Source organism: Apaloderma vittatum, unplaced genomic scaffold (genome assembly GCF_000703405.1).
Source record: "Apaloderma vittatum isolate BGI_N311 unplaced genomic scaffold, ASM70340v1 scaffold2896, whole genome shotgun sequence".
Lineage (NCBI taxonomy): Eukaryota > Metazoa > Chordata > Aves > Trogoniformes > Trogonidae > Apaloderma > Apaloderma vittatum.
In genome coordinates, this window is record NW_009722126.1 from 8,012 (window position 1) to 30,760 (window position 22,749).

Here is a 22,749-nt window from a genome sequence, read left to right on the forward strand (position 1 = left end):
TCAAGGTTGAATGTGGCCTAATGAGGAAAGGCAAATTATGCATGAAATGCATGAGGAGGATGTTCGAAAGAATGTGGAAGGCACACAATGATGTAGAAGGGCTTTATATTCACATCTAACAACCCAGAATTAACTCAAGCACTTCCTCCCTTACTCCCAGATACCCCTTGCAGGGGAATTACGCTCAGGACTGCCACAGGTAACACATGCACAAACTAGAACTTCCTCTCTATATGAATTGTCAGACGTGGGTTGTTTTATTGTGTTGCAATTACTCAGCCATGTTGAACATTTGTCAGAAGTGAGTTTTTGTAATCTGTAATCTCCACAGACCTTTTAGCATTGATACATCACAGACTTCCTGATCTCAGCATTGGTATATAAATTGTATTGTTCAGTCACAAGAGACACTCAGTTCTGTTACAGATATATGTGCAAAACATTGTCTTTACCACTAGAGAAAGAAATACAGATTCTCTTATGAAGAAAAAGAAAATCCTGCAAATAATTTTTTTTCTGGATTCTTATGGGAGGAAAGGGATTATAAAGAGATAAACTCAGATTTAATGAAATCAGCAACACCATTTCTCATACATTGAAGTGAATCATCTTATGGAAACAAAACCATTGCCAGGCAGGTTTTTAACGGTGTACTTGTACATGACATCATGTTGAGGAACTGATGATTATATTCTGCCACATTCCACGTTGCGTTTACGAATTTGCATTGCCTTGGTTTGTCTGCACATTACACTTAGACAGAGCTACACAACGATGCAAGCCACAGGCCAAGCTGTAAAGGGAAAACTGATGGGTTTGAGAAGTTAGCCGTAGCATGTGATGCTACTAGACTGGCTACAGAAAAAGCAGCTGACATCAAACCACAGTGCCACACATATCAAATCCCTAAATATCTGTTCATTTTGCTTAAAGCATCGCATACAGTGTTAAGATCGCTGCGGAGGTCCTGGACAACGTTTTCTATACTCCTGGTATCCTTCAGAATCTCAATGCTTTGTGTATATGGATTGAAATACACAGAGAAGGGACGATTGATTGATTTGGCAAAGTCCCTGAAAGAAAAAAGAAAATTAACAGCTCTATTTTTCAACTGCTAAAGAACAGAAAATTAGATTTTTGAGTCAAGGGAAATAATATACCTCATCTTTTCTTTGGCTTCTTCAAAACTTTCTGAAACAAAGTAAGCTTCCTGGAAACTTGTAATAAGGCATTCTTGCAAACAGGTTGTCTTTGGATCGAATATTTTCACATTGGCCTTGTCAGAGAGAGCATGCTGCAAAATACACCACAGGAGATGTTAAGTCGTATTTTGTCACCACTGTGTATCTATACAATTGTTCATATAATCAGCTTTTACAGTGTTGTGCTGTATGTTTCCCATTAGTTGGTAGCCTCCTTTGTTTTATATACAGTGGTTTTTCAGTTTGAACAGAACAAATCATTTTTTACTTTAAAAAGCTCTTTTTATGAGAGTAATTTTTCCCCAGAAATAATTATTAAAATAATAACAATGAGATTAGAAATGCACTTGCCATGTAGGCATACAGATCTAAATCTTCAGCTGGAAACAGGAAAGTCATCAAATAACTATTCCTGAAAAATTATCTATACAACTATAAATATGTATGCCCCCAAAATGTCACTTAACTGGCAGAATTGTTCATCAGCTTGGTGGGTGAATTGAGTCTGACCAACTTTATGTCTTCAGGCCAAAATCATATACCATTTTCCTGGCAATAAGTTTAAGAGCAAAACTATTTGTCTGAAAACCCATTAAATAACTTCCATCCATCGCATGCTGATGAAATGTATTACCCTTCTGCCACATACACCCGAGTAACAACGCTCCACATAGTACTCCTAGGAAAGGTGGGGTTTTTGTAGTTATTTTACTACGTAAACAGGCACAGATAAGTACAGAGCAGATAATGGGCAGAGGAGGTATCAAAAGCTGCTACCAAAATTTCTGATGAGCCTTTCTCTTTACCTGACTGGCACAAGCTACTAGAAAGGACACAAAGGTTTAAAAACTGAGAATCCGGTACTGAGACATTTTCCAACACAAACTTTTTCTCGCTCCCCTTTCCACTTTAACACTTGTGTTGGCTTTTGGACCTTCCTTGACTTTTAGAGCACACGTATTTTCATTCTCAATTCTCTGCACAGAAGTACAAGGTAAGGAAGGAGAGCATATTTAGGTCAACTTTCAACCTTCTTTAGTCCCCTAATACCTATCCATAGTGAAAACATGCATGAAAAGCAAAGAGAAATGACAGGGAGGGAGCAGATCCCTGAGGACCAAAGGTGCCTCTTAGTTTTTTACTTTCTTTCTACATGGACATTCTTTGTAGCAAAGTAAGGTATTAACCTTAAGGTATTCACCACACCTTTCATCCAAGCTCTTGCTTATGTTCATTCTTAAATCCCTGTGAAAGGCTCTGAAAATATTACAGTATCTCTCAACCTGCAGTCTCCAAATGACAGGACATAAAACTGGAACAAGAACCTCTTCTTCTCACCTCCTCTCTCTCCAAAAATAAATACATGAAAAATTAATGGATGGAGTCTTAAAATACCAGGGAATTAACTTTAGTACATGCATCTTTTCCTTCTCACAAGATTTTCTGTTTCTAGCCAACCACCAGTGAAACAGGTTTGAAAACAAAAATTAAAAATTCTTTCTCTTAATCAGCATCTTTGTCTAAATGCTCTGCAGGAACCAGCTCACCTTATTAGGCCCCTGTCTGTATCCCTGTTGTCACTTTCTCCTTGCAAAGCTATGATGCAGCTGAGTGCCTGTAAATTTAGGCATTTACTTCCTCCTATTGAAATAATTTTTTTTTTCTTGACAGGGAATTATAATAGGCTCCCTAGGAGGTTAACTATAGATAAAACATCTCCCCTTAAGGTGCCCTTGTGCTTCCAGGTGAGATGTGATGCCTCAAATATCTAAAGTGCAAAGTTTTAAAAATCTGGATTGCATGAAGCCCTAAGCAGGGAATCAAGAGAGTGATACGGGCCATATTTTCATAGGAACTGAAACAGAAGGCGAGCACTTCTGGCTCCTGGACTCTTTCCTGTACTGTGACAACTTCAGCTCCCGCAGAAAAGGTGACAGTGTTGTCCTCTCTTCACTCACTAATGGTCATTGTTGCGCCAGGCCTACCCCTTAGGATTGAAGTCATCAAGAGGTGAGAAGGGATTCAGCCTGTGGGTCCTAAATCTTGAACGACTGCTGAAGGGGAGAGTTTAAAGAGAAGTAAAAGTTAATTCTTTATCACAGTGGATATCCTCTAAGAAAGCCTTTCTGGTTTTTGCCCCTCAGATCATCTGTATGAAACGACTCCTACTTTCTGGATCCCAGTGTAGTTCACACAGAGCTCGTGCTTCACAAAGCAACTCTGCAGAGATTGGGATGTGCTGACACCAGAAAACGCACAACCTGGAAAGAGAGGGCAAAAAATTCAAATGTGCCTTCAAAGTGAGGTGATGTCATGGGTTTGAGTCAGGCAGGGTTTTGGGAAGTAAAGGCAACAACTGATCAGTTATTCTTAGGACAGAAGTTTGGGAACGAAGTGCCTAAATTCTGATGAATTCCCACCCAAGATACCTACCTCCCTTTTAGGATATGGTTTTGGCTCTTGGATCAAGTAGGCATTGTCATGGCTACCAAAGCAACGGGAAACATCTTTGTAAATCTGGATGGTGCTTTTAAATTCTGCAGCCTGGCAACTGTAACATTTACTACTGAGCTGACATGCTGACACCAGCGATGCCAGAGTTCAGCAATGGAACTGAGCCTGCAGACAAACCTTCAGACAGATCATAAACCATCTGATGTGAACTACGATGGACAGGACACTGACTCAAAGCCAAACTAGATTCTTTTTTCACAAACATTACGGCGCTCTAAAATGTTGGTCTTTGGCACACTCAGCATTAGGAAATACAGAACCTCAAGAAAAATTTCATCTGGTGAGTCCAAAAGCTTTCAAGCTCATGCCTGTTTTTTTGGGTTTTTTTAATGAATGCTATTCACTTATGTTTTGGCTGAACATTCAGTTCGTCAGCGAAAATGAGTAACTACTCAATATGGATTTCTCCACAGAAACAAGTTCAGTTACATACCTCCAGGGAGGTGTCAAAGCTAACAATCATATGGAAAATACTTTTGGTCAAACTGAGCATCTTAGCATCTCGTGGATTTGTGGTAACTGTCTTGAATGTCCCATTCATTCAAATTGTACTGCTTGTGCTAATACAGCTATTGTTGATTCTCCTTCAGGTCAAGCAACAAGAGTTAAGAGTGAAACTTCCAAATGAATCATCACTGATTCCCAGGAAAAGCAGCAGTATCAGACAACTGGGCATCTCTAAGATTTAGACAATTACCCATATTGGAAGTCAGAGTAACACTAAAAAAATGCCTTCAGGCTGTGCAAGATCAAAGGTGAAGAGAGTGATTGAAGCACCTAAGCATGGGTCTCTAGGTCTTAGAAAGTCTGATGCATCTATAAAGGGATGGAAGATATAGCACAGGACCTAAAGAATACTTAAGCTTCTTGCAGTGACAGTTGGAGAGGTGATCAGATATACTGCAGTATCTCAGATGGCACCAGGCATTTACACCAAGCAACCGTGAATCATTTTCTAAGTGACCACTATTGCTGACACATGAAAAAAGAGTTTAGTCTTGTAATTTCTCCTCTGAGTATAAAAAAATGGAGTGTAACAATAAAATTTGTAGATATCAGTTTCATTTAAAAAAAACCAAACACCAAAACCCAAAAAGCAGAATCTTCAGCTAGCAAGGGGGAAATCTGAGATGAGTTATAAATACCGCACCACCTGAGGAGTACAGAAGGGCAGAATAAGAACACAGGTGAGAAGTTGTCTGTATGCCAGTACTGATTTTATCACCTTGTTATTCCAGGGAGAAATACAGAGTCTTGGAAAACTTGCTCTAGAATGTTTTTCTGCTTATCTACAACACAGGTTGCAAATCTGACAGTGTCCTGATTTTACCGGAAATGTTTTACTTCATCAGTATAATTTCATATATTGTTTAGACAAATAAGGAAAGACTATTTAAAAAGAGCACTAAAATGCACATTCGGGATCCAGGAGTTGTCTTCTCCATCTTCTTTATCCTTTTCAGAAAACAGAGACAAAACTTGTATTTGAGTCTTTTTAGTTATAAAGACTAACGCTGACTATTCTTAATATTAATTATCACTAAAATAAAACATAACTGGACATTGTGTTTGACTTTAAAAATCCATACAAAAAGACTTGAAGGCTACCTCTCTGTTAAATATAGAAGCATATAACAGGGATATATGGCTTGATCTACAGCCAAATGAAATTGATAGGAGACTCCTTTTATGAAAGAGTTCAAGAGAGCATCATACAAAGTAAATGGATTAAAGTTTTTGAAGACATTTGGACTCCCTTTTAGAAATAACTTTAATAATTGAAATGTACATTATTTTGCCTTTTCTCTAAGCCCCAAATATATACTGTGTCATAGTGTTAGCTAGAGTTAACCTGACTATATTAGGCAGAACATTTTATAACTACTTACTGTATTATTTGTTTCCCCTCAGGCTTCATTTTTAATCTTCTCTTTCTCCTTATTTTGTTGTGCTTCCGTAGCATGCACACCAGGAGTTGCATTTTTCAGTACCTGAAATTTGAAGTCTAAATACTGAGGGGGGCAGGGAGGGGCAAAGACTTGAAGGAAAATCCTGCACTGATAGGCTGGCACCCACATTTCTCTAGCTTTTATAGTTCTTTTTTGCTAAAGCTGTTAACTAGATTTTCAGAGTGGAGCAGTGTAATATAGAAACAGGGATGACTGAACATGCCATTCACTTATCTGAAAGGCCCAAATACTGCTGGCCACTTCCACACTGCAAACAGTGTATCTCATTTATTTCTAGAGATTTCTAGAAATTTCACATAAAATTGGCCACCGTTTTGTTTCCTGTGAATACCGTTGCATTTAAAAGAGACCTGATGGGGAGGGCAATGGAGAAAGACTTTGCTTCTTGCTGACAAGAGCACATGAATATCAAGCGCGTGTCAAGTCAAGGTAGCAAAATTCAACATTGAAACCTTCCCAGTGACAGCGATAAATAAGTATTTGAACTTGACAAGGATAAATAAGTATTTGAACAATCACCATTGTCTTAATGGCAGTAGTTATTTCTGAAAGGACTTCTTCACTCTGACTCCTAAAAGCATAGGTGCTGCACACATGAGGGGCAGACTTCCTGGCCATGCAATCCAAGACTTTTATTCATCCCTACTCACCACAGCAATAGCCAGTATTGTTGTCCTTATTTTCAGACCAATTACTGGCCATTCATCAGGATTTCAATTACAGTCAGGATATTGATATCATCAGGATCTCAACTACAGTCTATTATATTAGCATTATCTTTCAGACAGCTTTAGGTCAAGGAAGAAATTTTCCCTCCCCATAGCTGCTAGGAGATAAGGGTGGAGATAAGGGAGGTTGCTTTCCAAGGAAACATCAGACACTGGCAATGGGTTGATGACAGGCTGTGTAGCATTGCCATGGGTGCCCAGACATTCTCCTTCCTAAGCACCTGCCTGATGTATCTTCTTGAGAAGAAGTGCACTCATCGCCAGGTTTTTGGTCTAGAAATAGCTTCTCCCATGGCCAGAACTGCAGAAAACTTGCAAGTTTTTCTGCATTTTTTAACCTTAATTTATACCTTCTTTTCTATCCTGGAGCACAGTCCCACAAAGACTTTCTGGACATTTTTCACCTCATCAGCTCCCTCATGGAGACTATGGCTGTTTGTGGGATGGTGCTGTTCTGTGCCTGCAGCACACAAGTGCTTAGTTTCTCAATAACTGAAATGTCTAACTTAAGTCCCTTTGCTTGGTATATGCAAGATCTCGTGAAATGTAATAGTTTATGATATGTGAGAGGTCAAACCAGACAATGTAATAGTCCCTTCTGGCTTCACATCTATGAAATATATATTTAGTGTAATATAAAGTGCATAATATTATTGATTTATGGCAAAATTATTATGAGATATATATATATGGCCATACCTTTGAAGCAGACCAATTTAATCCATTTATGTGCACATTCTTTCATTTTTACTGTTGCTTTTCAAAAGGATTATTCTTTGCATTTATACTCTGAGACTATTGCTGAGTGAAGAACATAGATTTGGGATCGCAAATGTGTGATAACAAAATAAGCACACTTGACAAGAGTAATGTGTTTGTTTGTGACATTGATGGTAGAAGATTTATTATGTTATTGGCTATTCATTTCCTTGCTTTTATGCCCATAGATTTTGTAAATGATGTGATAGGTATTTCAGGGTCATCACTTAATGACTGCAACTGTTAGTTTAAATGAAAGGCTTGATTCCCTGCAGAATTCCACACAGAGTTTGAGGCTCAGCACTGAATGTTGTTGGGCCAGAAGAAAACAAGTGAGACATGTTCATCTCTTTGCATTTAACCACCTTTGCACTGTGGGTATAAAAATACCTCCAGGCTGATATCAAATTGTTCTGTGGCTGAAGTATGCACTGAACTTAGAGCAACTGTAATGCAACAGAAGAAAAATATTGGAAAAAATGTAATTTTCTTTAACTTTTTTTCTACTGATGCAAGAATAGCAATTTGACTAATGAGTTTCGTCATGAACACTCTCAGTTACAGGTGAAACAAATAGCAAAACCAGACTGAGATACTTCTATTAAACTGCCAGGTAGTTTGCTGAAAGCCATCCCAGGAGGGTGGGAAGATGTTTAAACACAAATAAACAGCAGATATATTGCAAAACAGTTTGCAAATTCTATTCTCCATATCCCTTCTAAAATCAAACATTTACTTGAAAAGCCACCAAGAGTGCATTTGGGTCCCAGATCACAGTACTCCTCCCTCTCATTCTCCTTCCCTTCCACCTTGCCAATAGAGAGATGTATTACATCACAAAATACTGCACTTGTGACAAAACAGCTTTTGCTTGTTCCCTATGTTTTCTAGGCATAAAAAAGGGGCAATAAATTATCTAGCACAACTACCCACACCATGCAACACCTTCACCTTTACAAGAAAAGGGCTCTCTGTACTGTCATAGAGGCACATACTTCAGGTCTAACAGGAGTTTACATGCATTCCTTAATTTTAAATAAGAATCAGGACCTTAATAAATGTTGTTCTTTTAATATCAATAGCAAACCCACTGAAATACATTGGATTACTTACAGTAGAATCATATCTGAATTCAAAACAATTTTTGGTGTGTATTAAAAATATATATGCTTTTCTTCTAAACAAAACTGTCTGAGCCCAAGGCACTCTTACAAAATAGAACCTAAAAGCCTCCTTTCGCAAGAATGCAAATTCAAACAGAAAGTTTTGTAGTTCATAGTTGCTTTAGTACTTCAGTCCTTACAAACCTATTTTATGCTTCAAGTGCCAGCTGAAATTTCAAACAAAGCTTTTAGGTCAATATCACATTTTTTAAGTAAGCTTTTTATCTTTGAGAACTTTAACTGTTAGTTGAAAGTGAAAATATTTCCACCCAACTATTATATAGTTAGGATTAAAAGAAAGCTGATTCGGCTTTAAAGGTGCTTACCTTTAATTCACCAATAGAAGACAGAAGTCCTGCCCCATAAGCACGTAGCTGTCCTTCTTGCTTGCAAAGGCCAAATTCAATCGTAAAAAAATAGCACTGTAAAACACACAGATACATATAGTGTAGCTGTAAACAGGCACTTCAGCAATGACAATCGGTACCACATTCACTTGATTGACTCACTTCTTCAGAATTTCATGTCTTTAAATTCAGACAAAGTACGTTATTACTGCTAAGTACTTTAAATGTCATGCTCTGCAGTGAGGATGCTTTGCACAAAAATGTGAAATTCTGCTTTTTTCTGGACACCCAAGCAGTTCACAGGTATGGCCAGTTAGGAACAGACAAGCAAGTTCATTTAGGTATCAAAGGTACTGATAGCAATCTGCAGAGACTTTTGAAACCTTCTGAAATGAATGAGGTGCCTTAAAATAAAATCCTACAAGGTATAGCTGGTCTACCTGTTTAGGAACCTCTGAAGATTTCTGAGATCTAGTTCAGAGCACTCAGCTGTGAACTCAAGGTGATGCCACTTTGAAGTCTGGTGAAATCTTGAGTTGGAATGAACTTACTTATACATGTGTACTTAAGAGCCTTTTTGAGCCAAGGTCTTAGTCTTCACTAGATTTTACTCTGCTGCAAATGAAGAACCAATATGCCACTTGGCTTCTTAAATTCAAGTAAGAAAATTACAATCAGTTGAGTGAGTTCACTTCACTAATCCACTACAATTGTTCTTTAGGACTATATACAGTCAGGTAACATATCTGAGCTGTACAACTGATCAGAAGCTGTGAAAGAGATGTGCTGAATCAGCATAGCAATACTATATCTAACTTTGCTGTATCCATCTCACTAAGTTAAATAATAGGAAGACTGTAAAAAGTACAGACAGACAGCCCGCTGACCACTGAATGCAAAAGACAGTCAGTTCTGCTCATATGGTACGGAGTTTTAGTTTGGTTTTGTTACGAGGGAGCTGGGACTGTTCAGTTTGACGAAGAGGAGGCTGAGGGGGGATCTCATCATGCTCTACAGTTACTTGAAAGGACATTGTAGAGAGGTTGGTGCTGGTCTCTTCTCACAGGTAATTAGGGACAGAATCAGGGGGAATGGTTTCAAGTTGCAACAGGGCAAGTTTAGGCTGGACATTAGGAAGAAATTCTTCACAGAAAGAGTGGTCAGACACTGGAACAGACTGCCTAGGGAGGTGGTTGAGTCGTCATCCCTGGATGTGTTCAAGTGTCGCTTAGATGTGGTGTTGGGTGATATGGTTTAGGCGTGAACTTGTAGTGTAGGGTTAATGGTTGGACTCAATGATCCCAAGGGTCTTTTCCAACCTGGACTGTTCTATGATTCTATGATTCTATGACGTGTCAAGATTGCTTTTTTATGTTTGAACAAACAGATGAGATAAAGCTAGTGAAATACTTCTACATATGAAGGTTTTAAGAAGTTAATTTCTAACTTATGCAAAAATACGGCATACCTATATGTGTGTGCTCATTACATTATCTGATGATTTCTGCTTATGTACAAAGAAACATAACTCCACTGAACCTCACAGATTCACATGTCGTTCCAGCAAATACAAATTTTGGATCACAAGCAACCCAATATTTGGTACTAAATCTTAAGGTTTTTCCGAATACCTTGATAACGGATGCTAAGACAATTTTTTTTGTCCATTTCCTCCTTAAACTCCCACTCTACCAGGCTGACTATCACACTAAATGCAGAAGAGCAGAAATTAACAGCTCTTCTGAGTTCAACAAATGTTTAGAAATTGAGAAATGATTCATTGCTCTGCCTCACATGAAGGTTCCTGTAGAGCTAGTGATTCATGCAGCACGGAGCTATGTAGAAAGGCGTAATAAAAAAGAATAAAAACATGAGCCCTGTGTCTGATCCAAACCTGCTAAGTCAGCTGGGAAGAAGAAAAGGTTGCAGTGACTTCAAATGTCTTGAGTCAAATCCCATCACAGCAGTGTGAAGGCACAGATACCCATCCACACAAGGAGGCTAAGGCACAACATTGCCAAACAGAAAAAATCCAAGTTCCAACTCTGGCTTTGCTGTTGACTTAAATAAGCCAAGCTGACATCAAATTTTTCATTAGATGCAATGAGCTGATGTCACCACTTAGAGAAAGGCCAGGACAACTGGTTTCCAGAAAAGACATCTCAGGAACAAACAGGCAAGTATAGAAAATGACAAAGGCATTGCTGTAAGAGTGATGCGAGAAGCTGAGAGACCTACCACCAAGAAGAGTACAAATTTAGCTTCCCTGCCTAAATATTTTGCCAGAAAAGCCTTCAGGAGGCTGTAGTCGTGGTTCTGTACATGCTGCCACTGCCTCCAATGACCTACTCAGCTTTACACTTAAATCCCACTAAAATCTTTGAATCTGCCCCTTTCTCCTCAAGCCTTTTAAAAGAACCCATCTGGTAGTAGTTCTTATGCTCTGAACATGAACACCCTGACAGATAGACAGCAGAGCTGGGCTCCTGACAAAACACAGCAGTCATGTTCATTTTCATTCTGAAAAACAACAGCAGCTAAAAAGGGGAGGTCTGGTGTTTGTCAGTTATAGAACCGTAAAAGCAGCCATGTCTTTGACCCCACGTGTAGGACACCCTTAGTGAGACCTTCCTCAGGCTATGGAGGACCAAACCGATGTCATGCAGATCTCAGGAGAATGTCTACTTGGCAACAAGACCAGTGGAGGGAGGGAAGAGAAATGCTCTCCACTCCCCTAAGAATGTGTCCTCCTGCAGAAGGATGGGGCAGAAGGCAGAGAGCGAGCACAGGAGAGCGCAATCCCTGCTGCCCAGGGCCACTGTGTCCCCAAGACAGAAGGAGGTCTCAATTTCACCTCCTTATTGGATAGACAGCCCAAGAAGAAGGCACTTTTTTTTACTTAAGTACAAAAGTTATTATAATCGTTACTGTTTTAAAAGGGAGTCATATTTATGAGCCAATAGTAGCTGATGAGAGCCTTTCTTCAGTATTGATAAGACTTCCACTCTTGGTATAACTAACTCAAATAAAATGCATACAAAACGACCAGATGATAAAATACATCTGCCTACTACTAACTTGCAGTATTAAGCTACAGCAGTAAGAGAAGCCTTTCAAATGAAAAGCTGATTTTTTGATAAATTAGCCATACGCAACAGCTAACGATTTCTGTACTTAAAAGAGCTCTGCCTAGCTAAGAAAATGAGATAGCTCACCCAATGCTGCCATCTTCAGATCATTATCCGGCAACACATGAGTTTCCCCAGTCTCCCACTCGGGGACAGACGCACGGAGGCAGCTCGGTGCATTATAACACTCCACAAGCTGTGCTCTCCACTCTACAAATATGGAGGCATGCTGAGAAAGAGGTTGAATATTAACTATAGAGAGACACTTCTTATAAAGCAGATGCATAAATATCCACAACGTGCTCATTTCGTACGGTAAACGACACTGACTGTGGTACTCTGTATCATATACAGGATAACCGCACTGGCATGGGAATGACTGAACGGAATGACTGACTGAATGAAGAATTGGCTGTTGAGATGAATAGATTTTTAAAGCCTCACCTGAAGGCAAATAGCTGATTATTACACTGTTGTTACATGTAGCCTGGTGAATACAAGCACAAACAGGGTCGCCTGGGCCTTCTGTGAGCTACAGCAATATCCCATCACCTTCCTTGACTTCCAGTTCCAGCCCATCTTTGGGAGATAGTGTGGCTTTGCTACAACCTCCAAGTAGGAAAGGCATGTAGTCTCTCAAAGTAGAAAAGGTGTCTTTCCATGTTATATAAAGTCTGTAGTTTTTGAAGAGCCTTCCACTAAAATGCTACTGTTAGCCAAATCAGCAAAATAAGATGAAGAATCAAAGTGCCAAACAAAGGATTAAACACAATTTTCAAGCCAAGAGACATCAATGTAAGGATCATGACTGTGCCAGGAACACAAGACAATGTACAATATGATTTTAATTTATTTCTCTTATTTAAGAAAAGCATATGAAAGATACTTTCCAGTCATGTTCATGAAACACTCTCTAAATTGGTTCAAAAATTATTAAATAGATCCGTGGAAGAAAATCCTGTTAAGGGCTATTAAATACTAACAGAGCAGATCTCTTCCTTCAGAGTCCCTGAATCAAAAGTCATTGGCAATTAAAGCAGTATACCAGGAAAATATCACAACTGTATGGCTTTAGATCTACACTGTCCTCCAGATGTGTGCAATTTGCCAATGTCAGAGACAAGCTACTGGGGTAGCTGGTCTGGCCCAGTAAATGTGAGACATAAGTCAGATGAGTTGTCCTACTATTGACAGGAAAGGTACAGAACAAATCAAGCCCTGGCAATCTCCAAGCCTGGCCTCCAGGGTAAACACAATGTTTATTCTTAATGATAGGTACTGTCCTGCATGATAAACCGGATGTCCAAAAAGAAAAGAAAAAGTGAAAGAAGAAATCAGGGATAGCTATGACAGCTAATTAAAAGAAAAAATAATACTCAAGGGTGTTTAGCGATTTTCAAAGGCAGGAAAAAAAAGTCTGCTAAGCTCAGCATCTGGCTGGTCTCTAGGGCTTGAAAAACACTCCTCACATCACATCATTTTGCATTTGGAGATCTCACTCCTGGGACCTGTGCTAAGAGTCATTGCAGGGTATTGGGTGCTAATGTCACAGAGTCAGTACTTGAGAATCTGACTTGTCCATAAAAAGGCCTTTAAAGCCATTCCTCTTTGCTTTGTTTCCTTATGCTGTAGCTTAGAGAGCAATCTTTGTGTTCACTTGGCAATTTTCAGCATGATGTACAACTTGAGATTTTATCTGTTTCCTAAAAAGTATCTTGTAAAGATGTTGTCAGGATGGAGTCTGAGAACATCAACCACGCCAAGAGCTGATTCCCTTGCACTCCCTGTCACAAGGGAGAAGAAGGACAGATTCAGTAACTGCACGTCTGCAGTGCCAGCACATGGACAGGAGCATTTGCCACTACAGGAACTGCTAATGGGATGGGGCTACAGCCCGAAGGTGACATGTAGTAACACAATCACTTTATATATATAATATAAAAATTAATTGCCAGGAAGACAATACAACTACTAATGTGTATAAACACTTGAAAGACCATTGCCAAATAAATAGCCTTAAAAAACACCTTTACATTCTTTCTGCTGGGTTTAAGATTTCAAAGGATATTTGAATGGACCACTCTTAATTCAGATGCGTGTGATATGTTCACAATATGCAAAGATTAATTCCTTTTTCTTTAGGAGATCTTTGATAGTTTAGCTCTAAAATTATTCATCTAGAGATTAAATTTCTCATATCATTGTAATTGTCTCATAAAAAGATAGCTATATCCAACTGAAAGACTTTAAAAAATCCCATTGTTAGAAATTAATCCTAGGAATTAATCAGGTAAAGGTGTTTTCTTTCCCCACCGGTAAAAGTTGCTCAAATTGCAAGTAAATTTCAGAGAAGACTCTGGTGACTCTCGTTTGTGCCTGCTTTCCTCATTCAGAGCCGGTGCAAATAAATTTGTGAATAGTTGCTTATTTTTCAATCTCAAAGACATGAATAGTCACCAAAGAAAGAGCTGGCATTTCACATTTGACTGAATTATTCAAAATTCACAGTCTGTTGAGTAGTATCAGGAATGCTCGACTACAAGGAAGAGAGAGATGTAACACAGGTAACCCAGGCAACTAGCCAGTACAGCCCAGTGTTGGAGTCCAGGCATTAAGTAATACGGGCTATTTGACAGCTATTCATGCGGGAACGTTACTGAGTAGAAAACGCAGGGTGATTTTTGAACAACAAATAAATCTCATGATGAGCTTGTGAATAGATCAAGAGCAGAAAAGAAGTAAAATTCAATGGCTAAGTCTTTCATTATAGATGATTCGCCTACCTCCAACAAAGGCAGTGACCCTATTCACAGCCAACAGCAATTCTAAATAAGAAAAACAAAGTTTAATTTTTCAGTTACCTTCTTGAAGTGTTTTGTTTAGTCTGTCACTCTGAAAAATGCATTTAGGCTCACTGAAATGAGGTTCTCTTTTGGGGATTTTAAAGTGTATGTATTTAACAGTATTCTTCCTTTTCCCTCATTTGACTGCTTTGCATTCAGACCTTTCACTAAGGGTGAATGCTTGGAACAATCTCTTTATAAACAAAAGTTTGAGTAGATGTGGTGCTGCTCATTAGAGCACCCAGGGACTGACAAACACCAGCCTTCACATTTCTGTTGAGAGCCTTAGCACACTATCACCACATTCAAATTCCTCTAATGCAGAGGTTTGACACGCTCAGAGGAAGCACGCACTATAGTGAGCACAGGGAGGGCTTAATCCCTTCTGAATACTTTGAAATCAAATGTGTGTTTTTTCAGGAGCTTCCAGATAAAAACTTGTAATGGTAACCAAAATAAAATTATCATCATGAATTTGTAAGGAAGCAGGAAATGCACCTCAAGAAACATAATACAACTGCGGCATCAGTAAGGAGGTAACTCTGTACCTCCAACATTGGGGAGCCCAGCCAAGACAAGATAAGGTGTATGCGAGTTGCCTACCTTGCAGGTACAATACATCCTCTGGAATAAGATCTGAAGGACATCCCTACTAACACCTTTGTGTGTCTTGAGAGAACATGTCTTTCTGTTGTTCATTCTCACATGAAGGAGACCCTCTTGCTACTCTGAAGAGCAGGCAGAGAATGGAGGACAACCCACTTCTGGAACCTTTCTGTTGCTGCCGCTCCACAAGAAGTTCCTACAGAGTTGAAGCCACTGGATATTCCATTCCGTGTTTGAATTACTCCTAAATAACCTGAATTTAGGCTTGCTGTGCACAAAGCTGGTGTCTGTCCACCTCTATCATTTCATCTCAGCTGAAAACCTTGAAGACCTTTGGATCTGCAGAATCAAGAACCCCAACACTTAAGCACAAAGTGTTTCTGTGTTAAAGACCGGTGTTTCCTGGCAAGGCAGCAATTCCCCTCCTCCAAAGCTAGTGGTCACAGAGATGATACAAAAAATCAATTCCACAGAAGCATGCCTCAACTTGCTTGACACTGACAGGGAAAGAATTAGCTTTTTCAACATAATTAACTAATAGTGCTGAAGCTTAATATGCAGCTAAGGAGATGAGACCGTTGAATCTATGAACTGCTGCTTAGATCATTTGTTAAGCATAAGGCATTGAAGCCCTAATGCTTTGCCCTTCCTATTTCCCCTTCCCTATCATTTGACTCTTTATCTTCAACAACTTCTAAAACCTAGAGTTTTAAGGTTTATTAATTTCATATGGCATTATTAAGAACAAATGATGTGCAATAATGAGCCATTCCCTTTCCACTTTATTTTACAACGTCTAACGTGAATTCATGTTCAGCGCTCCCTATGGTAGCTGAAGTTAATATTTGCCCATTTCTTTTTCAAGCTGTTGCTTCAAATTTCAGTCACCTAGAGATTTCACACAGTTAACGTAAGAGGCACAGTCAGGTCTTTTGACGTGTTAGCTGGGACTCCCAAGAGGTGAGGTCCTTTGAAAGTCAAACTAAAAAGGAAAAAAAAAACCACCTGAGTAAACATATGTCACTGTTGTCCAGCCACACTCTTCAGTCTATGCTGCCTCATGTGACACACTTGATCCATGATCCTTCACAATTCACAGACTACAAGCAGGAACTTTCTTTAGGGCTCTGCCATTCCTGTTTTCCAGATCTTTGTCTGGGTGTTCTTTCAAATGAAGCCTTAGCATTAATAAAGCTACCAAAGCAAGAACAGTCCTGATTTAGTATGCCACATGGGGAAGGGCTGGTACCCCAGAAGTGCTCCCTCAGCGTTGTGGCTTATGCTACAGCCTGGAGTATATGACACCTCTAGCAAAGGGCCAAGGAATTGAACACTGACAGCCTGGCACAACCCAGATGAGAGCAGAATTTGGAACCAATACACATACAAGAGATGATCTAGCTGTCCTTCACCTGACGGCATTTCTATTTTATGGGGAATCACCAACACTAGGACTAGTGACCCAACTGCAAACTCCATTGCTTAGAAGAATACCCAGAGAACAGACACTTGAGACACTTTTCTTCCTTCCATCTCTACAAAAGCCTAGCCCAGCCCTCAGGACCTGTTTCTCACAGCCACCTGTAGACCTCAGCACTGGTCCAACATAGCTTCCCCTTCTCTAAAAGGACCAACCTTCACTCCTCAGCAAGCACACTAAGAAGGAGACCCCAAAGAGCAGGCATAAAGTTGCCACACTCCCTGAAATTCCAAGAAAACCTCTTCAGGCTGGGGAGTCCGTCCTTTTGAGCATGCTGCAGTGCTCTAAGGAAACCACAGAAGGGGAAAATCAGCACCGGAGTCTCTTCCGCTCATCCTCGGAGAAGCTTTTGATAGACTGCTAAGGTTAAACCACGTTAAGAAGCAAAGGTGCAGCAAGAACGCACAGTGCAGACAATCTTCATTTTATAAGCAGGGAGTTTACTGCATCACTGCCCTATACAAGTCCACTGTCAGAATTAATTAATGTGAGCTGCAAGGACTTTTTAATAACTACCCTTGGCCAGCCCAGAGACAAGACCCCCAACACTCCCCTGACAGGCATTCAGCTGGGGAAGGCACCAGGCACATGTAGTGCTTCTCATAAAGCTGTTCCATGGAGTAGGCTGTCCCCCAGCTAATTGCCAGGCTAATTACTGCGTTCGGCAATTGCACTGCAGGGAGTGATGCAGAAGAGCCACTGAGCCTCCCATGACATTCCAGCTGAGGAGGGATAGGAGGTTCTTGCGTACATGACCAGCAGCAGAAGTCCTAATGCATCTGCTAATGAGGGGAAATTGTAACTTCAGAAAGCGGAGCAGCCTCCTGGAGCTGGAAGGATCTCAGAACTGAAATCGTAGGGGCTGAAACACATCGAACAGTCAGGGATAACTGGCCGGCAAAGTTTTAAAATTCTTACTTCAAGGGAAAAAATACACTATTTCTTCACAGTCATACCCATTTGTTTTTGAGGAGCAAAAAGAGTAGGACTCCATTCCAAAAATAACAGCATCCACACTAATTTTCCAAACATTTAGAAAAGAAAGTTAACTTCTTGCATCTATTTACTGAAAACTGATTTAATAGCAAAGACATGTTTTCAAACATCACAGTTTCCAACAGCAACACTGCATTTAAACTCAATGTTCTTTTAATCACGTAAACACAAAGGGACTCCCAAAAGCTTTTGTGGCTCTTAATGCATTTACTTAACCTGCCTTGCAAATAGAAAAAAAAAGAAACCACAAAAAGAAAGTAGGCATCAGCACAAAAGTATAAGTTCTATTCATGTCAAGCTGACAGACAGATCAAAGAAGAAAAGTAGCTCAAGGAATTTTAAATGTCTATTAATTTCACTACTAAAAATATATCCAAATTGAAGATGTTTTTCACAGCCCCAAACAAAATCTTTTTCAAGTATAGCTGAGCATCTCCTTGTAGCTCCCTGATCATAACCACAGAGTAGTCAACTGAGTCACCACTGAGTTACCTGCCAGAAGTCTGTAAGCACAAAGCAGATCGCATGAATATCTATTCAGTGAGATGGAAAACAAGTTATACTAAGTACCTGTGAGCAGAGATCACAGCTCTTTGCTGTACAGTGGCTGCGGTCTAGGAGTGACTTACCAAATGTGAAGATCACTCTACAATGGTCACTAGTGATCAGGTTGCCATAGAAATGCAAGATTTCTGCACTTGTATAGGTCCTAAATTCATTGCAGATGTATAGTCTGGATCTGTTCATAAACTAGCATGTTTCTTCAAAGTTGAAAAATTAATCCTATAACACTGTTTACATTCTAGAAACGTAAAATGTCTCTTTAAACTGCATTTTTAGCCAGTTTTATATAGTCAAACTATATAATTGTAACACCTAGAGCCTACTGATTCAAGAGATGAGAGAAAAATCTTTAGAAAAAGAGTAGTATATTTTATGGGGAAAAAATCATAATCTGGAAGTACCCATTCTTTCCAGCATGTCTTGAAAAAGCTCCGAGTTCAAATTGGATTACCTAGCACTATGAGTAGACACCATCTTTATCAATGCCACAACAATCATCTACAGAAAGTTCTCTATAACACACAGAAAACACAAAGCTAACAGACGTTAACTGAAACAAGGTTATCTTGTCAAAACTAAAGCTCTGTCTGAAGCAAAAGGAAAATCCCAAAAAAAGCTTGAACACAACGAACAGCTTGAGGGAGTGGGGAGGTTGTTCAAAGTGTGCCTGGAAAGGCACCATCACCCTGATGTTCCCTTGACTGCAACAACTTCGGCCACAGCTGGTGTCAAACCAAAATAACCAAAATTAACAGACACAAGGCCCTTCTCTGCAAACTTTTCTTCGGCTTCAACAATGTTCTCAGGTTTAGAGTATTTGCTTTAACTTTCCTAAAATCGTCAGCAAATATAAAAAAATTTTAACACAGTAACATCAGAAGGGCCTACCAGAATTTGTTGTGTGCTTGTTTTGGGCACAGAAAGAGACAGAACTGCAAAATCATGTGTCCTGAGCTGATTCTTTCCCTGCAGAAACCCATATTCCTAAATATCAGGTTTTGGCAAGTAAATGATTAATTTTTCAGCAACAAATCCTACTCTCATTTGCATCTGTACAACCCTATTGATTTTTAGGAGACTGTATACATGGAAATGAAGGTAGTATTTGGCCCACAGACCTAAACTCATTGAAAGCAATGTCAAACCTCCTCTTGGCCTTATGTAGCATCAGAGTTGGACCTATAAATATATAATTAAGCTATACTTACAAAATCATTATGGTAGATCATCCAAAAAAATCTCAATTAAAAATTTATGGCACCATATTCCATCCAGCATTTTGATGCTATTTGATAGAAAGATGACGACAGGCACAAGAAGCACTTCCAAAGCTGCAGCATTAAGTAATTAAGCCCTAGGCATAGTATCTCTTTATGGATACCAGCCACATTTTGTCTTACTTCCATACTTTTATCTGTGCATACCAAAAAAAAAAATACCCAGGAACATGCTAGGTGAGAGAATTAGCCTGAATACATGCAGTACGCTCAGTCCTTGAGCCAGTATTTAAAACAATTCAGATCAGTGCGTAGCATACGGGGTTTAGTTTCTGCCTGGAAGCACAATCTCCTGGCTTTCTCCTCCTTGCGCACCCATCGGGCCCCAAAAGGAGGGACGGGAGTGCAGGATGGCAGGGTGTACAGGCCCCTGCACCAGGGGAACCTGGAGCTAGCCCACCCCAGCACCACTGCAGGTCCCAGACAGATAACCAGGCAGCTGCATTCAGGGATACGCTCCTGAGAAAACCACCTGCAGCCACCAAAATTTTTTTTGCACAGCACTCCTCAGCTGCTCTGGCTCCACAGAAAGCATGGATAAAGCCAGCTCCTCCACCTATGCACTCACAGCACAGACATTCCCTTGGTCCCAAGTGAGACCATGGCTGAAATGAGTTGCCATATGTTGAACTCCTTCACTTCTTGGCATAGAATCATTATGGCTGGAAAAGACCTTCGAAATCCAATCGTTATCTAACTCTACCAAGCACACTTCTAAGCCAAGTCCCTGAGCACCATACCTAGATGGCTTTTAAATACATCCAAGGACAGAAATTCACTCCTTTCCCTGGGCAGCCTGTTCCGGTCTTGGATAATCCCTTCAATGTAGAAGTTTTTCCTGATGTCTGACCTAAACCTCCCCTGGAGTAACTTGAGGTCACTTCCTCTTGTCCTATTGGTTGTAACCTGTGAGAAGAGACCAACTCTCGCCTCACTACAGCCTCCTTTCAGGTAGTTATAGAGAGCAATAAGGTCTCCCCTCAGCCTCCTTTTCTCCATGTTAAACAACACCAAGTCCCTCAGCATCTTCTCATATGACTTACTCTCAAGTTTCGCCAGCTTCATCGCCCTTCTCTGGACCCGCTCCAGCACCTCCTGCGTGGCTTGCCCTAGGTGATCCTGCTTTGGCAGGGAGGTTGGACTACATGATCTCTAGAGGTCTCCTCCAACCCCTAACATTCTGCGATTCTATGAATTTCTTATACTGTGGTGCCCCAAACTGAATAAAGTACCTGAGGTGTGGCCTCACCAGTGCTGAGTACAGCTGGTCCTGCTGGTCACACCATTCCTGATACAAGCCTGGATGCCGTTGGCCTTCTTGGCCACCTGGGCACCCTGCTGGCTCCTGTTCAGCCGGCTGTCCATCAGTACCCCCAGGTCCCTCTCTGCTGGCAGCTCTCCAGCCACTCCTCCCCAAGCCTGTAGCACTGCTGGGGGTTGTTGTGGCCCAGGTGCAGGACCTGGCACTTGGCCTTGTTGAACCTCACACAATTGGTCTCAGCTCATCAATCCAGCCTGTCCAGATCCCTCTGCAGAGCCCTCCTACTTTCAAGCAGATCATCACTCTAGTCCAACTTGGTGTCATTTGCAAACTTACTGAGGATACAACCTCCTGAACAAGATCATTAATGAAGATATTAAACAGGACATGCCTATGTGCTGCTGCCAGAGGATCTCCATGTCTTGTACGAATGACTCAGTTACCACTGCATGTTGCAGAATCTTACAGATTTAGGTATGCAAACAAGCACAGTAGAAAAAGCAAGGAGCATTATCAAGCTTACTTTGTTAGTTTGCTTCAAAACATATATTCCTCTGAGAATATTTCTTAACAAAGTATGGGATATAGTACACAAAATTTTAGCAACACGAGACCTCTGCAATTCTGTACATGAATGCATTTTACAGGCAATTTTCACATATATATGCTAGAACCAAAGAAAAACAAGTTTAGCAGTGTCAGTATAAATTGTATCTACACAGAGCTTACAATTATCTCTTTCTTTCAACGTATCAGTGAAAGTACAGGGGCAGTCAGGAACAGCAGTAGCAGTATTTCCTAAACCTTTCCTCTACTCTTTTTTTTTTCTCCATCTTCTTTATTTAAACCTTTATTCCTGTCTCTTATGTGCTTTATTCATGGTTGTTATCCAAAATGATTATGTTGTTATTTCTCACTGGAAGCTTATGCTGGGTCCTTTCTTTTGTCCTAGTTACATATGTTCTATAAAAGACACTTAATGCTTTTTTTCTAATACTTATCTTACTCTAGGTAAAAGAGAAAACAAACATACAAAAAATCCTATCAAAATTCATGGACTCCTTCCACCTGTTCCTCAACCTAACTCAACTGGATCCAACATCGAAATGGTAGATGGTTGCCACGTGCATGCACTCCTAAATTCCACAAACTCTTCCTGAGCTCTTTTTTTGGGGCTCACTTTCCTTGCTGTTATAGCAGAGCGCACATTCAGAGTGTGAGATATTGAACTACCGGCGAAGATTACTATTGCAGAATTTGCAATTTCTTAATGAAAATGAAACTGCTTCTGAAAATAAACAAGTGTAATTAGTGAGCCAGCACTGTGTGAAATTTGCACCCTTCTCTTGTTAACCTATATGTCAAAACACATTACTTGTGTGCATGTAAATTTGCATTTGCAGTTCAGTAACCTCACAGATTATGATCTAACCACTTTTGGAGACATAATGCTACAAGATATAAAAACAAATCCAGTGTCTGGTTGTAATTTGTTATTTTATTAGAGGCTTCTTTAGCATCTCTAACTGCTTAGGGCTTGATCTTCACAAACTGCATCCTGTCTAAAAGGAGCTACATTACCTCTACAGCAAAATTTCCAGTTCCTTCCCTGCTCCCAATTAAGTCAAGGTAGTTCTCTCTTGCATCTAGCCTCCTCATTAGAGGGTTTGACCCATACAAACATACAAGCCTGTTATAAAACAACATTATTTCTAGTTACTTGTGAGTGCTAAATTTTGTCTGTCAGGGCAACCTGAGATCTTCTCAAGAAGCAGGTCACTGACCTGACCAATTGGGCACCCTCCTAACACCCTCCTTCATGTTCTCAACTTCAAGTGACACAGTACAAAGCATAAAATGTTTCATTTCCAGATGTAGCATGCCCTGTCTTGACCTACTTAGCCCAGAAAC

At 40.1% G+C, this 22,749-nt stretch overlaps 1 protein-coding gene across 1 annotated transcript in view; it reads right to left on the reverse strand.

Moving 5' to 3' along the window:
* Nucleotides 1-255: 255 nt before the first annotated feature.
* The window catches only part of TPH2 (tryptophan hydroxylase 2), a gene marked incomplete at its 5' end in the record, with an annotated part of 50,765 nt that continues 28,271 nt past the window's right edge, over nucleotides 256-22,749 (reverse strand). The window contains 3 exons of the mRNA XM_009871635.1: nucleotides 256-1,073; nucleotides 1,161-1,294; nucleotides 8,663-8,758. Coding sequence (XP_009869937.1) covers nucleotides 899-1,073; nucleotides 1,161-1,294; nucleotides 8,663-8,758 — 405 coding nt within the window. The remainder of the gene's footprint in view (nucleotides 1,074-1,160; nucleotides 1,295-8,662; nucleotides 8,759-22,749) is intronic.